Raw genomic sequence first — 14,391 nt, forward strand, 5'->3', positions numbered from 1 at the left:
CCAAATCCTTTTTCGTCAAGGATTTTCTCCCTCCATAATAAATGATAATAAATGATAATGATGGTGGTAGAGTAGAGCCTTGGTGGCTATTAGTATTCACTTTTCTCCAGACGAGGTGCTCTAGTCGTAGCCTTGTGTAGACCTCTCTTTTCCACATGTCAAATCCAATAAATTTCTTTTAGTTGTCATCTGTGTGCAACTGTATATAAAATGAAATTTGAAGAACGCTAGGCAGTGGCGTATAACTGTTTAGTTATACATTGTCGGTCCCAAGCCCGGATAAAGGAGGAGGGTTGCGGTAGGCCAGTGACAGCCAGCATAAAAATTTAGTCATACCCTATGAATATGAACCAATATGAGAATTTCGTTGGGGTGTGCCCTACTGAGCAACGCGTTGTACTCTATAGGCCCGAAGGCAGTGATAAATGGGCAAGGGTTGCTAGGTCGTCGCCCAGAAGCGACGCGTCACACCGGCGCCCGGGTGTGGTGTCAAATAGGCAAGGGTTCCCTCACTTTGTTGGACGGGTGGGGGTAAAGAAGTTAGTCCAAGACCATAAAATTAGGTTAGCCACTTGGACCATATGGTCTTTAACTGGTAAGTTGGTAGAGTTAGTAGATGTTATGTGTAGGAGAAAGATTGATATTTTATGTCTACAAGAGACCAAATGGGTAGGTGAGAAAGCAAAAGTGATAGAAGCTTGGGGATATAAGATTTGGTATACAAGAATAAATAGGAATAAGAATGGAGTAGGGATTGTTATGAGTCGTGAATTTATAGATAATGTAGTTAAGGTCCGCAGGAAGGGTGATAAGATTTTACTTATTAAATTAGTATTAGGTATGGATATTATTAATATTATTAGTATTTATGCACCTCAAGTAAGTTTAGATGATTCTATTAAGCGTCAATTTTGGGAAGATTTAGATGGAGTAGTACAAGAGATATCTTATGGAGAAAAGCTTTTCATCGGCGGTGACCTTAATGGACATGTAGGCATTAGTAGAGATGGATTTGAGAGTATCCATGGAGGCTATGGTATAGGAGAAAGAAACAAAAGTGGAGAAAGGATTTTAGATTTTGGTTTGTCCTATGATATGATCTTAGCAAACACTTGGTTTAGGAAGAGGGAGTCTCACCTAGTAACATTTAAAAGTGGGGTTGTTGAATCGATTGTAAGGTTATACCGGGAGAAAGTGTAGCTACACAACATAGAGTCTTAATTTTAGATATTAGAATTAGACAATGCCACAAAAGGGAAAGACATAGGATAGATCCTAGAATTAAGTGGTGGGCACTGAAAGGAGCTAAACAAGGAATGTTTGTAGAACAAGTAGCTAAGGAAGTTGATTGGTGTATCGAGGAGGATTCAGAATCAATGTGGAATAAGATAGCGGGTGGCATGAGAAAGGTGGCTAAGTAGGTATTGGGTGAGTCTAAAGGCGGTGCACCGCTAGGTAAGGATACATCATGGTGGAACGAGGATGTCAAATTAGCTATTAAGGTTAAAAGAGAGTCTTATATAAATCTAAGTAAGAGTCGTGATAATGAGAATTTGGAGAAGTATATGATAGCAAAGAAGGAAGCTAAAAAAGTAATTCGGAACGCAAGGGATAAGGTATATAAGGAGGTTTATGACAAGTTGGATACCAAAGAGGGCGAGAAGGATATTTATAGGCTTGCCAAGATGAGAGATAGGAAATCGAGGGATCTGAGTATGGTTAGATATATCAAAGATGAAATGCAAAGGGTTTTAGTCAAAGATGAGGAGATTACGGAGAGATGGAAAGATTATTTTGATAAGCTATTTAATGAAAGTCATGCTCAAGATCTTGGAGACTTCTCCATTCCTTTTCATGAGATGAATCGTGACTTCATGCGCAAGATTCAAAAGAAAGAAATTGCAGAGGCTTTGAAGAAAATGAAATCAAGAAGGGCAGTTGGCCCAAATGGTATACCTATCGAGGTTTGGAAATGCTTGGGAGAGAAAGGTTTAGAATGGTTGACAAATCTTTTTAACAAGATTTCGCGGACAAAAAAGATGCCTAATGAGTGGAGGAAGAGTACTTTGGTGCCTCTATATAAGAATAAAGGTGATATACAAGATTGCACAAACTATCGTGGTATAAAACTCATGATTCATACTATGAAACTGTGGGAGAGGGTGATTGAGTCTAGGTTGAGGAAGGTTGTCATGATATCGGAGAATCAATTTGGTTTTATGCCTGGAAGATCAACTATGGAAGCTATAGATCTTCTTATACAACTTATTGAGAGAAATAGAGAGAGGAACAAAGATTTGCATATGGTTTTTATTGATTTGGAGAAGACATACGATAGAGTACCTAGGGACGTTCTCTGGTGGACAATGATGAAGAAAGGTGTGTCTCTCAAGTACATTAGTATAATTAAGGATATGTATGAAGGAGTAGTAACCAATGTCCGCACTTGTGGAAGGGTGACAACCAATTTTCCTATAACGGTTGGGTTACATCAAGGATCTGCTTTAAGCCCTTTCCTATTTGCTATAGTGATGGATGAGCTTACGAGATCAATTCAAAAAAAAAATTTTGCAGTGGTGTATGTTGTTTGCTGATGATATTGTTTTGATTGATGAGTCTAGAGCTGGGGTTAATGTCAAGTTAGAATTATGGAGACAAACATTGGAAGCAAGAGGTTTTAAGTTGAGTAAGAGTAAGATAGAGTATATGGAATGTCGGTTTAGTAAGCAACGAAGTAGTGATGGGAGTGTAGTGAAGCTTGGTGAGCAAGAAATACCGGTGGATGGTTGTTTCAAATATTTGGGATCTATCATTCAAAAATATGGAGAAATTGATGGAGATGTAAATCATAGGATAAAGGTTGGGTGGATGAAATGGAAAAGTGCAACTGGAGTGTTGTGCCATCGTAGAATGCCATTGCGGTTGAAGGGAAAGTTTTATAGGACGACTATTAGGTCCGCTTTACTATATGGTACGAAATGTTGGGTTGCCAAGAGACATCATATTCAAAAAATGAGTGTAGCTGAGATGCGTATGCTTAGATGGATGTGTGAAAATACAATAAAAGATAAGATTCGGAACGAGGAGATACGTAAGAAGGTAGGCGTTGCACCCATTGAAAATAAGATGAGAGAGAATCGTTTGCGGTGGTTTGGACATATTCGGTGAAGGCCAAATGATGCTCCAGTTAGAAGGATGGAGAAATGGGAAAATATATTAGTTAAAAGAGGTCGAGGTAGGCCTAGGAAGACTTGGATGGAGACGATAGGAAAGGATATGAATGCTTTGAACCTCACCGAGGACATGGCATTGGATAGAAATGATTGGAGGAGAGGGATTCATGTGGAAGACCCAAAATGATTTTCTTTTTTGGTTCATATCGCCGACCCCAATTGTTTTGGGATGAAGGTGTAGTAGTTGTTGTTGTTTGTTGTTGCTAGGCAGTGGCGTCGTAGGCCTAGTGAAGACTCTCTCTCCAACAAACCATGTCAAACCTTTCGCTTATATTTTTTTTTGTGAAGACCAGGGAGTTTCAGACATGATTGAATCATGACAGTTAGCAAAATGCAGCAGGCTGGGTCGATCAGATTGCCAATCCTTTCGGTTCATCAATTTTGTCCTGTTGAGCTAAAGTACACAACATGCAGAACGTGGGTAATAAGTCTTCAAACAAACACACCAGCAAAAAAAACTGAACACCGACCCGCGTCGGGGGAACCCCCGACCCCCTTCTATCTATCTATCTATCTATCTATCTATATATATATATATAGAAATATTTTTTTTGCATTTTTGCCCCTGCTGCACCCCTGCACCCCCGCACCCGCTCCCGCACTCGCACCCATGTGACATAGATCCCATTCAATTTGAATGAGATATTTATCTTTGCATCTTTATCGGCCATTGTGGAAGAGAGGAAGAATAGAAGAAAAGAACAAGTGTGTGAAACTTAATCACACTCTCAAAACACTACAAAATTGAGTCTCAAAGTGTTGAAACACCTAGGAGATCTGACACCATGTAATGAAACACAAGTGCCAAGAACAATGTCACAAAGTGACTACAAAGAAGGCACAAACACATGAACAAGATGTCACTAATGGGAAAAATACAATAAACAACAAAGGGCAAATCACCAAACACTCACAATATTTGAAGAGGGAAAACAAAAATATAAAGAATAATAGATTCAAAATGCTTAGAAAAGCATTAAGAATGGAAGCCAAAGTTCCCTATTTATACAACTTATGGGGACCAAGAGGAGATCCCATAGAGTCGTTGGGAGCCCCCCAACGGCCATATTTATGACCATTGGGGAGGGTCTTAACGACTCTAAAGGAAGGACCCTTTTGCCCTAGGTCAAATAAAGAAAAGAAAAATAAAAAATTTAAATAAAGAAACCTAAAAATGTCCATAGTGGACATGAATATTTACCTAGGTACAAAAACACTAAATTGACCCTAGTGGGCATTTCAAAAGACAGAAAGAAAACTATATATAAATATACATATACATGTGAAATATATATATAGATATATATTACAAAAGCATAATATATATATATATATATGTACACACACACACACACACATATATATATGATAACCTACATATGTTAACATTACATTGGCTATGCTACTATGGAGAGACATAAATAAATAAATCTAGCCTAATTAAACAGAAGGGAACTACATGCTGCTCTTGAACTGGGTAGATATGCCGTGTAAGGAAAGAGGCATTTGGTATTCTCATGCTTTTTTTTTCAGAAAATGTAGACATTATTAACAGCAAAACATGTGACCCAAAGCATTTTTAATACTGATAGTTATAGCTTGATATGATTAACCAACTGCTCCAAGCCTCAGAAACCATAACATGCATTAAACAAAACAAAACAAAAAACTCACCTTTGTAATAGCCTTTAAGTCAGGCCTCTTAGAACGATGCTTCGGTTCAACATGATTCCTACCTCCATCCTACACATCAAGTGAGACAACAATAATAAACTTAATCCAATTCACTGGTAAGTGAAAGTCTAATAAGAGCACAAAGCCATCGACAGAGTAAAAGGAACCATCCAACCAAGAAAAAGATCACGTGCATGCATAATCAATAGAGTACACGCAACACATTCCATTGTAATCAGGCACCATTTAGTGATCAAGATTGAAACAGAATCCCTGCCATGAGCTATCCCCGCCATGGTCCAAGTGTTTAGCTTTGAGTTTAAGAGGAGCAATTAATGATGCACATATTAGATACCTTTTTCATGACAAAACTGACATGCCATTGGTTATGTAGACAATATGCACCTAGAGAACACTGTACTGCTAACAACGCTGCTCAAAATGACTGTTATATGGACAATATTTGTGCTAGACTAGTCCCACATATCCTCAAACTCCTAAGCCCCTTAGATGAGGAGCATTGCTTGGCACAATGGTAAAGTGCTCAGGTTGTCAAGGTGGTAAGGCAGGTTCAAGTCCAAAGCATTAGGTACTACCAACACGCCAATGCCCTATATAACCAATTGGTACCCAGGTGGTGCCTAGGCATCAAGTAAGGACACAAATTATTTTTCAAAAGTAAAATAAACAAACTAAAATGCTAAAATTAACATATTTAGCATGGTATACATTAAAATGTAAGTCATAAGAACATGTAATAAAAAACATATAACTAATAATGAGTCATGGAAAACACAAGCAACAATGTGCATTGTATACAACCACAAGTTCTTAAATGTTAGTACCTTGTCACAGCACCATAAACAATATTCAATTAAATGTTCAATAAAATCGTGGAATATCTTCAAGTAAAACAGCATACAGCAAATCAATATCAAAAAGAAAACGGGACAATCAGTTCATACTTCATGATAGTTACTAATTAATCATATAACACAACAAATTCATTGGGTGTGTTTGAATCCCTCGGATATCAAGATCCGAGGTCTGATTTGATCAGAGATAGAAGGATCAATCGCCCTCAATCTTTATTTCAGGGCTATGGTACCCAGAGTCCCAAACACTCCATGTTGCCCTCCGTACCTGTGTTGACACCCGTATCCTCGTGTCGACATGCGTCGACACCTGGAAACGCCTTTTTACCTTCCAAACATACAAGTTTAAATTTACTTTATAGTTTATAATTTATAATTATATTTTCAGTTAATAACTTTAAATTTTCAATATATAATATATATTTTATATATAGCATATATGTTTAGATTTTATTCAGTTTATTTTGAAATTATTTTGCATATGTGATATTTAATATATATAGCCATGTCCCCATACCCACATTTTTTGGAATTGCTGTGTTGTACCCGTACCCAGGTGTCAGTTTCAGGGATCTAAAATCCCTGAAATGAGCAGATTTGAGGTCCAGCGTTTGCATGCCTCGGATCTCTGGCATGAGGCCCACACCACATCAAACAGCCTCATGCCAGCTCAGATCGTCAGATCTGAGATCCAAGGCACTCAAACATACACAACAGGATTTTTAATTTTACAAAGTACGCAAAAAGCAATAAAACTAGTACTCCAAAAGAGGAAAATTAATGGCAGAAAATGGAAACATGTGCCACAGAGAAACAATGCCAAAATCATGCTGCACTGAACTCTCACGATAAAGAATACAAAAAAAGGGCAAAAATGTCATGAAATGATCAGCTCACTATAATAGGAAATCTACACTGTAAACATACAACATAATCCAATCAAAAAGAAAACACATAATTATCTCAACGGGTAATTATCACAAGTACAAACCAAACAACTATACATATGCAAAGGGTCTGAAATGATAAAATAACAAAAAATAACATTTGTAGTGCAAATTATCAGATTACACAATACTCTTGACTGTAGCACAGAAGGAAAAAAAGACAAAGTTGAGTGTCATAGAAGACGAATAAGTACAAGAAGAAGAGCCTTTAAAAAAAAAAAAAGTGGATACAGATGGTCCTTATGGCCTAGTCAACCAAGTGGGAACTAGTCGACTAGCGAACCTGATATTTGCGCATGTGTGGCATTAAGAACATTATGATGATGGGACCACCATATTTTCAGATATTTGACTCTCCTTTACATGCTTGTATCATGGTGAAACTCAGTAAAACCCATAAAAAACCTAGACATGGAACCTGCAGTCAGTGACTCGATGCTTATGAAATTTGTGGCAATGAACATGGCACAATGAGCAATAGATATCAAAAATATCTATCACCTAGGCATCCATGAGGCTTTCATTGTTCACATGAAACAAAGAGCACTTCATAATCTAGGTGATGAATCAAGAGGATCTTTTAATGAGAGGATATAAAGGGAGATAGCCCCATCATAAACTGATCAGCTATAAGAGAATTTATTTTGTATTGCAACCATAATGAAATTCACTTCTCTTTACTAAAAAAACAGAACACATAAACAAGAACTGCATTCTTGGATTTCTGGGGTTCGTAAGGAAAACATCTCCATGATATGAAAGTCAACACAAGGAACACCTAAAATTATAGGCAAATGAGTCATTGCAGCATTCCCACTGGTAACCTACACGCAAAACGAAATAGACAACAAAACCAGTGGATCGACACAAACAACAAAGACCATCCATATAGGTGAATGTTAGAAAGACAAACCATATGAGCTACCTTTCTCAACTTAAATGACTTTGCCGGAACGTTCTTATCTTTCCCCTTCAGGCTTGCCTTATGTTTCTTTCCCTGAATTAACATTATTAAAGAGCGTCTAAATTGTTCCACAAAAAAACATTAAATAGTAGGCAATTACGGAACCCGGAGATTATAAATAAGAAATCAAGAACTACCATAATAACATATGTGCCATCAACTCTTTCTTTGCAGATGAATATTACCTAAATAGAGGAACAGAGATAACACCAAATGCGTCCAAAATATTGACCGTAAAATGAAACAGAAACTTAAGAGCAAGCAAAAACAACATAATAAAATGCAAGAAAATGATTTGCGTGCTAAAAAAATAAAGATATGACAATAAAGTTCAGAAAGCAGGTAAATAAAATATTACTTGTTTAACAAAGTTTTCACACAGTATGATGAATCAAGAACTGTGAAAAGCTCACTTCATCTTTAAGGCTTTGTTAGGAAACTGGTAGTCCGAGGGAGTTTACGCATTTAGAAAAGCAGTAACTGCCAAATCTACTATTTTGTGCAAATATAAAGGGGAGAGTCTCACTTCCCCTCCCAAATGCACAAACTCCCATTTCAGCTTCCAGTTTACGAACACCCACCACCAAGGTAGTTTGACCATGTATCTACCAAATGCATGAACTCCCATCCCATCTGCCAGTTTTCAAACAGAGCCTAAAAGGAAAAAGGAAGTAACAAAATTACGCTAGCCAGATTTCTGAAAGACCAGAACATATGGCTATATTATAATGTTACGAACTATGCCACCATTGTCTGGTGTACCATGCAGCATTACATGTTCCACTGTCATTTGCAGAAACCAATACAGCACATTTGGAATATTAAGAATTTAGGGGATTGCACCAACCTGAACAATGAATAGGCCCTTATATAGGATTATATAACATACGTGAACTTGTGTGAATAAATATTCTGTTTTCTTTCAATAAAAAAAGGTTCTCAAGTTATCAAATTTTTATAGAAAAAATAATGCAGTCATCATGATTTCACCCAAAGAGGGCGAGAAGGATATTTATAGGCTTGCAAAGATGAGAGATAGGAAATCGAGGGATCTTAGTATGGTTAGATGTATCAAAGATGAAACACAAAGGGTTTTAGTCAAAGATGAGGAGATTACGGAGAGATGGAAAGATTATTTTGATAAGCTATTTAATGAAAGTCATGCTCAGGATCATGGAGACTTCTCTATTCCTTTTCATGAGACGAATTGTGACTTCATGCGCAAGATTCAAAAGAAAGAAATTGCAGAGGCTTTGAAGAAAATGAAATCAAGAAGGGCAGTTGGCCCAGATGGTATACCTATCGAGGCTTGGAAATGCTTGGGAGAGAAAGGTTTAGAATGGTTGACAAATCTTTTTAACAAAATTTCGCGGACAAATAAGATGCCTAATGAGTGGAGGAAGAGTACTTTGGTGCCTCTATATAAGAATAAGGGTGATATACAAGATTGCACAAACTATCGTGGTATAAAACTCATGATTCATACTATGAAACTTTGGGAAAGGGTGATTGAGTCTAGGTTGAGGAAGGTTGTCATGATATCGGAGAATCAATTTGGTTTTATGCCTGGAAGATCAACTATGGAAGCTATAGATCTTCTTATACAACTTATTGAGAGAAATAGAGAGAGGAACAAATATTTGCATATGGTTTTTATTGATTTGGAGAAGGCATACGATAGAGTACCTAGGGACGTTCTCTGGTGGACAATGATGAAGAAAGGTGTGTCTCTCAAGTACATTAGTATAACTAAGGATATGTATGAAGGAGTAGTAACCAATGTCCGCACTTGTGGAGGGGTGACAACCAATTTTCTTATAACGGTTGGGTTACATCAAGGATATGCTTTAAGCCCTTTCCTATTTGCTATTGTGATGGATGAGCTTACGAGATCAATTCAAAAAAATTTGCCATGGTGTATGTTGTTTGCTGATGATATTGTTTTGATTGATGAGTCTAGAGTTGGGGTTAATGCTAAGTTAGAATTATGGAGACAAACATTGGAAGCAAGTGGTTTTAAGTTGAGTAAGAGTAAGACAGAGTATATGGAATGTCGGTTTATAGTGAAGCTTGGTGAGCAAGAAATACCGGTGGATGGTTGTTTCAAATATTTGGGATCTATCATTCAAAAGTATGGAGAAATTGATGGAGATGTAAATCATAGGATAAAGGTTGGGTGGATGAAATGGAAAAGTGCAACTGGAGTGTTGTGCGATCGTAGAATGCCATTGCGGTTGAAGGGAAAGTTTTATAGGACGACTATTAGGCCCGCTTTACTATATGGTACAAAATGTTGGGCTGCCAAGAGACATCATATTCAAAAAATGAGTGTAGCTGAGATGCGTATGCTTAGATGGATGTGTGAAAATACAATAAAAGATAAGATTCAGAACGAGGAGATACGTAAGAAGGTAGGCGTTGCACCCATTAAAAATAAGATGAGAGAGAATCGTTTACGGTGGTTTGGACATATTCGGCGAAGGCCAAATGATGCTCCAGTTAGAAGGATGGAGAAATGGGAAAATATATTAGTTAAAAGAGGTCGAGGTAGGCCTAGGAAGACTTGGATGGAGACGATAGGAAAGGATATGAATGCTTTGAACCTCACCGAGGACATGGCATTGGATAGAAATGATTGGAGGAGAGGGATTCATGTGGAAGACCCAAAATGATTTTCTTTTTTGGTTCATCTCGCCGACCCCAATTGTTTTGGGATGAAGGCGTAGTAGTTGTTGTTGTATCATGATTTCACCCATATGGAAAAAGTTACATACATATAGTTACATATCTAGTGTATATGGGTCATGCATACATGTCAGGCAATGACACCCAACCAAGTACAGGCATGATCCATTGTGGTGCAAAATTTCTATATGGCTTGCCTAATTTGATGGAGATTAGTGTTGATTTTGTCATGTCATTGGCATTTATATAGACTACCACTCATATTCTTTTAGGATTACTTCCTTATTTGGATCTAAGCTTGTATACATATATAAAAGAATAAAATTAAGAGAGAGAGAGAGAGATGGTTTTCCAAATGGATATATGTCACTCTATGATCACCTTTTATTCTCTTCTTTAGAATTATTTAATTGGTCTTTTAGGGAACGTTTGAAACCATCGGACCTAGATTCGAGGATTTGAGCTGGATTGTGGCTTGCTGATGGGGCCCACACCAACATCTGGACACATTCATACACAGGATTTAAGATCAGCAATTTTAGATCCCTGATGTAAATGGATTGGAGGAAACAAGAGGACCTCAAATCTCCGATCCATGGATTTCAAGGGATTCATAAATAATTATTATTCACTTCCAAATGTAAGGTATGCTGTACCAATCCTTGATCCTATGGTGGTAACATTTTATGTTATGTATCATTATGCAGTCCCTTGTTGATACTCTTGGGGATTCAGCTCTTCTTTTTTTCCATCAACCTTGTACAAGATATACACTTTACACCAAATTACCACATTGATGCCTGTGACATGATGAACCAAGATATTTCATGTTCCCAATCAAAACAGCACCTTAGATTTAAAAGAGATACCTGCTCAGTGCCAACATCCATCTTTTTGCATCTTTTTTCCTCCTCCTGAAATTAATAGCAAATTAGAAATAAAGAAATAACTTCCCCAGCCACATTAAAAGATAGCACAAGAAATATTCAGTTCAACAACTCAGAAGACATGCATTCAACTAAATATAGTCCTCCAAGATGTAGAAAACCAACTATAAGATAATCAGTTAATCCACCAAGCATATCACATAACCATGCCCTAGAAACATTTAAACCAAAAGGATTGGAAGTTCAAATTTCAGAAAGGAGTCTACAACTTAATTGGAGCAACCAAAAACATAACAGGGGAACATTTAAAGTTAAACCAAAAGGTGTTGAAGTTCAAACAGCAAAAAGGAGTGCTGCAACTTAATTTGAGCAACCAAACACATAACAGGTACCACAAATTGACATCCAAACAACCAAGTCTAGTGAAAGAGGTAAAGTAATACATATCCAGGAGCAAACACAGAATATACTTAGCAGTTAGCACCTCCGTCTAAATATTCAATCTACAGTAACTTTTCCTAATATTACCCCAAACATAGCTTGCATTTTTTGAAATGTAAACCAACCTTCACTATTGCTACAATTGTTGTCACTAACACAAGTCATGCACACCAAGAATACATCTTCTCTTTCATCGTTCCAGTTCAACTATTTATACAGAACATGAAATTTTTTTTGCACCAAAGGTACTAGGAAATGGAAAGGGGGGAGAGCACAAGGACATCAAATTGGCTATTTCCCAATAGTGAGAATAAATGACTAAAATGACAGCTTTAAACTTTCTTGCATGTGTATGTGTTCTTAAAGAAATAGAAAATCACATAATCAAAAGAACCATGCAATGCCCGGGCACCAAACTCATAACAAAATTTATAAGAAAAACTAACCATTCAAAACCATGCTACAAACATCTAGCAGAAACAGAACACAAGCATAACATTTACATTAATTGCCTCAAGTTGCTTGCAAACCACGCAAAAGCTAAAGGCAAAACCTAGGTTCCCTAGGCAAGCTTTTGACTATGTATTTGAAATCCAAATGGTCAAGCATTTTTTTAAGAAGCATTAACAATTATACTGTTTAGAAAAATAGAGAAAAAAAAAGCAAAATTCCAATGAGAGAATTTAGAATGGAGAAAATAAATGATATCCATTTATTAGTTTGAAAATAGCCCAAATATGTGTGTACGTTAATTATTGTATTTTTAGAGAAATTACAAACCATTCATAGTGATTAATTTTTCAGTAGATTATGTTGTAATGTACCCATGAATTAGTTTCCTAGTTATCTACGCTTAACTAATTAAGCAGATGACACGGAAGTAGAACCATTACTTTGAAAGATATTTACTAAACAATCTAGATCAACGTCCACCACAAAATCATTTTTATAATGAAAACCTAAAAGGTTACAGTACGTACCTTGTAAAGTTGTACCCTGCCAATCCAACTCAAACCAATACAATGACTACTAAAATGTGTCTAGGGCAGAAGTCACGATGCATCAAAAGCAAGGAGGAGCATATGAGTCATAAATAAGTTTGTCTGGGATGAATAAGAATTCAAACACATTCCGGTGTGTTTCCAGTGCTATGTTTAAACCAAAATTTAGCGGGTATTATGCATATGCCATCTTCAACAGGATGCTAACCTCCTTGACTGTGAAACATGCAGAGCAATGGATTCGGTCTGTGTTACTAAACTAGCTTGATAAGAACTCAACATGGACGGTGAAAAAAGTACATAGTTAGTTACATGCATACGAACGTGTACACATGTATATATGCACACATATATGATATATGTGTGTGCAGTTGTATACATGCAGACGTTCGTTTAAGTAGCACAGAGACAGAGCAATTGTCATGTATGAACAATTCTTTCAGTGAGCTGAAGGTAAAGTTATGTCGCTATAATGCAAGATCATACAAACGGTCTCTAACCTGCTAAGACGCATGAATAGACACATTATATAAATTTTTACATGTTTGACAAGAGTGCTTCTCTTCCAGTGACAATGAAATGACTTAATCTAAGAATTTTCATTGAAGGTGGAGAATGCCTTTAATAGTTCAAGAAAGAAAGGGTAATTCTGACCTGAACATAGTGAAGAAAATGCCCATTGAAGATACGAAGCGTATCCTGCACACTAGCAGAAGCGCTCATGTAGGGCACCATGACGCCATTTGCTTCACTCCCACCATTACGCTCATCCGCGCCAGAATTCGCACAATCCACTGTCAAATCATGCAGTTCCCCTCCGTTCTCCTGTTCCATCGGTACAGAAACAGCTTCCTCCCGATCATTTAGCTCGGAAACGATTTCAGAACGCTCCTTCAGTTCCTCGATCACTCTCTTCTTGCTCTCTTTGTTATCCTTCCTCACATTCTTCTGAACAAAATACACCGGCCTCTTCATATCAACGAGCCGAGGGCTCATTCTGCGCTCGACGACGGCATCATCGGAGACGTTCTTAACACAACGAGAGACGAACTTCGTGACGGTCACCTCGGCCGCTTCGTCCGCCATCTCGTCGGCAGGGAACGGATTAGTCGCGCAATCCGTGATGACCGGCGCCGATTGATCCATCGGTAGGCTTAGGAAAATCCTCCTTGCGATGGCGAGTGAAACAGCCCGCACAGGGAGATAAGATTAGAAGAAATTCAAGAACTTGCTAATGGCCGCTTCGGTTTCGGGAAGAAGATCAGCAAAAAAGCAGAGCAATTACGGAGATATGAAAGCAGACGCGGAGAAGAAAGCCAAGAAACTAAAACCCTAGAAATCTTTTCGATGCCGATCCGGCGACAACGACAGCCGCTTGAAAAGGAAATCTTCCAAAGGCGGGAAGGGAAAGCGCATGGGCAGGGGCCATTTATAGGGGAATTCGCACTGGGTGAATTTGAAAAAAATAAATAAAAAATAACAGTAAGAAAGTAAAAGCCCCTGGTTGAAGGAGAAATTGTAAAAATGCCAACCACATGATCTAAATAAATTCCCATCATAAAGGTAATAGTGAATCCGTACCGTACGGTCAGCTGGCTCTGCATTTTGAAAAAAAAAATGTAAAACTCCTTGTGTTGGTCGCCCCAAGGGGATGTTTGATACACGGTTCTCAACCCAAAATGGG

The 14,391-nt window shown here is 37.6% G+C and overlaps 1 protein-coding gene across 1 annotated transcript in view; it reads right to left on the reverse strand.

Annotated features, from left to right (window-relative positions):
• SUVH4 (histone-lysine N-methyltransferase, H3 lysine-9 specific SUVH4-like protein) overlaps positions 1 to 14,041 on the reverse strand; it is a 52,971-nt gene extending 38,930 nt beyond the window's left edge. The window contains exons 1-4 of the mRNA XM_090001061.1: positions 13,362 to 14,041; positions 11,248 to 11,292; positions 7,655 to 7,726; positions 4,908 to 4,976 (exon numbers count right to left, since the gene is read on the reverse strand). Of these exons, the coding sequence (XP_089857187.1) occupies positions 4,908 to 4,976; positions 7,655 to 7,726; positions 11,248 to 11,292; positions 13,362 to 13,853 (678 nt within the window). The 5' untranslated portion in view covers positions 13,854 to 14,041. The remainder of the gene's footprint in view (positions 1 to 4,907; positions 4,977 to 7,654; positions 7,727 to 11,247; positions 11,293 to 13,361) is intronic.
• Between the last annotated feature and the right edge of the window lie 350 nt (positions 14,042 to 14,391).

This window comes from Nuphar pumila, chromosome 1 (assembly GCF_984573655.1).
Source record: "Nuphar pumila chromosome 1, dmNupPumi1.hap1.1, whole genome shotgun sequence".
Lineage (NCBI taxonomy): Eukaryota > Viridiplantae > Streptophyta > Magnoliopsida > Nymphaeales > Nymphaeaceae > Nuphar > Nuphar pumila.